At 50.6% G+C, this 2931-nt stretch overlaps 1 protein-coding gene across 1 annotated transcript; it reads left to right on the forward strand.

The window, feature by feature from the left end:
• Positions 1–277: 277 nt before the first annotated feature.
• LOC120321426 lies at positions 278–2559 on the forward strand. Its single transcript, XM_039373819.1, has 2 exons — positions 278–2481; positions 2534–2559. The coding sequence occupies exon 1, from the start codon at positions 293–295 to the stop codon at positions 1373–1375; it is 1083 nt and encodes a 360-aa protein (XP_039229753.1). The 5' UTR covers positions 278–292; the 3' UTR covers positions 1376–2481; positions 2534–2559.
• Positions 2560–2931: the final 372 nt, after the last annotated feature.

Genomic DNA, 2931 nt, shown 5'->3' on the forward strand with positions numbered 1-2931 from the left:
CGGATTATAAAGGATTACGTGTCTAAAGGATATGCGAGGAGGCTGCAGCCGGAGGAGGTCGCGGTAAGGAGCGATCGCCTATGGTATTTGCCACATTTTGGTGTCGAAAACCCAAACAAGCCCGGCAAGGTACGGCTTGTGTTTGATGCTGCAGCCAAAGTTGGAGGAACCTCGCTAAACTCGGAGCTGGACAAAGGGCCTCAGCACTATAAGCCTTTGCCAGCTGTGCTCTTTCATTTCAGAGAGGGAGCCGTCGGAGTCTGCGGTGACATCAAGGAGATGTTCCACCAAGATGATCCGACCCGAGGATAGATGTTCCCAACGATTCCTCTGGAGAGATGGCGACGACGAGAGAGATCCGGATGTCTATGAGATGAACGTAATGACGTTTGGAGCAGCCTGCTCGCCGAGCGCTGCGCATTACGTGAAGACTATGAATGCCCTGAAGTATCGGGACTCGAATCCGAGAGCGGTCAAGGCCATCACCGACTACCATTATGTCGATGACTATGTGGACAGTTTCGCTACATTGAGCGAGGCTATCAGCGTATCTACCCGAGTGAAGGAGATAAACAAGGATGCTGGATTCGAATTATGCCAGTTTTCATCCAGCTCACCCACCGTGGAGACGGCTTTAGGACCTGGTCGAGTCAAGAGCGTCGGATGGGGTGAGGCTGAAGAGAAGATCCTCGGAATGCGTTGGCAAGTAGCAACAGATGACTTCAGATTCAACGTGGAGTATCATCGAGTGCCAAGCAGCGTCCTGAGCTCCACTCATCGAGTCCCTACGAAGAGGGAATATTTGAGCCTGGTGATGGCAACGTTTGATCCCCTGGGATTCCTGTGCTGCCTCATGGTTACAGCGAAGCTGCTGCTGCAAGAGATTTGGAGGCAGAAGATCCAGTGGGACGAACCACTACCGGAGGAGTTAAGCAAAGCCTTTGCGATTTGGCGCAAAGAGATGGACGCCGTGGGACAGTTCCGATGTCCGCGCCATTATTTTGGGCGTGGAGCAGTCCGGGCCGTAGAGTTGCACGTCTTCGTGGATGCTAGTCAGGCAGCATTCGCGGCGGTGGCCTATTGGAGGGTCACATATGAGGACGACGACGTGCAGGTGAGCTTCGTGAGTGCGAAGACGAAGTGTGCCACAATGAGAACGATGACGATCCCACGGCTGGAGCTGCAGGCAGCAGTTCTTGGAACCAGGCTGATGAACACTGACAAGGAGGAGCACAGTGTGGAAATCACGGACCTGGTGTTATGGACGGACTCTAAGACGGTGCTGAGATGGATCGGCAGCACCCACCGCCGGTATAAGCAGTTTGTTGGCAACCGAGTGGCGGAGATTTTGGAGTCGTCGAAGGTTTCCCAATGAAGATGGGTGCCTACAGCCGACAATGCGGCTGATGATGCGACGCGGTCGCAGAAAGGAGTCGACCTTAGCCAGGAATCAAGGTGGCTAAGAGGACCTGCATTTTTGAGGCAGCCAGCTGGTCGGGGCCTGAGGAAGGAACTGAGCGTGTTCCAGATGCCCCTGATGAAGAAGAGATTCCCAGTGAGTTTGCATTAGTTGCGGCAGACGATTTTGTTATTCCGTTTCAGAGATTCTCGAGCTTCAGTCGCCTGGTGAGGACCACAGCCTGGGTCCTACGGTTTGCGCGCTGGTGCCGCAAACAGCGAAACGAGCTCGATGAATACGGCCTTACTGCAGCAGAATGTAAGGCCGCGGAGAACCTGTTGGTCAGACAGGCACAATTGGAGTCGTTCCCCGACGAGATGAGGTCGGCGGAAACTGGACAGGACGTCGCTAGATCGAGCGACATTCGAGGGTTGGTGCCCTACCTAGACGAGGACGGGATTCTGCGAGCTTACGGCAGAATTGATGCCGCACTGTGCATGCCGTACAGTGCGAGGAGGCCTGTATTACTGTCACACAGGCACAGTCTGACAGAGCTGATTGTGAGAGACTTCTACGCCAGGATGAAGCATTAAAATGTGGATGCTACGATTACGGAGATCCGGACAAAGTTCTGGTTCACAAAGATGAGGCGTGTGATGCGGAGAGTCATCTCATCGTGCAACGAGTGCAAGTTGCAGCGAGCGCGGCCGATGCCGCCGATAATGGGACCCCATCCGGAAGACAGACTGGCCCGACGAGAGTGGCGCAAGGGCATCGTGGAGGAGATCTACAGCGGAGCTGATGGAGTCGTCAGACGCGCTAAGGTGCGCGTGAACGACAACGGCCTATCTAGAACAATGATGCGACCCGTCTCTAAACTTGCAGTTTTGGATTTGAGTGAAGCGGTTCGAATGTCGCGGATCGAATATTGTTATCGATAGGCTAGTTAGTATTTTTGAGAAGTCCGAATGTGGAAGGATTTGTAAGCGCATATGTGTCTGGGCACATTGTTTTTCGCCATTGTAAATTGCCGGGAAAATTTAGGTTTTCATTGTAGTGTAAGAATTGGAGGACACACTGCGGTGAGCTAATAAGTTAAGTTAGTTGCAATTGTGAAACATTGAATTCTTCCAGAATAAAACGTGTTCTACTACCACGGATTAGTCTGCCCTTTCTTTCGGGAACCAATGGGTGGGGTAGCCGTTTAAGGCAACTCGATGTGACGCACGACGACAACAACTAACAGCAATAAAATTTTAAACGTAAGCAAAATCAATTTTGAACCATTAACTAACTACAAAATAGCAGATCTAAACGACTCCATAAGAGCCGAATCAATTTTAAGCAGATTAAAGAAAAACTTTCCATCTGCACAATATACTGATATTTTTGGATTGGAGACAGAGCCAATCACTACAAATAATTTTTACAAACAAAAGATAAGATTGAGAGATGATGAACCAAGCTATATTAAGAACTATAGAACACCCCATTCACAACAAGCCGAAATATCGAGACAGGTAACTAAATTA

This window comes from Drosophila yakuba, chromosome 3L (assembly GCF_016746365.2).
Source record: "Drosophila yakuba strain Tai18E2 chromosome 3L, Prin_Dyak_Tai18E2_2.1, whole genome shotgun sequence".
Classification (NCBI taxonomy): domain Eukaryota; kingdom Metazoa; phylum Arthropoda; class Insecta; order Diptera; family Drosophilidae; genus Drosophila; species Drosophila yakuba.

Excerpts from the sequence above, each read along its gene's own strand:
- LOC120321426 (XM_039373819.1), top strand. The coding sequence starts at position 293 with ATGATCCGACCCGAGGATAGATGTTCCCAACGATTCCTCTGGAGAGAT.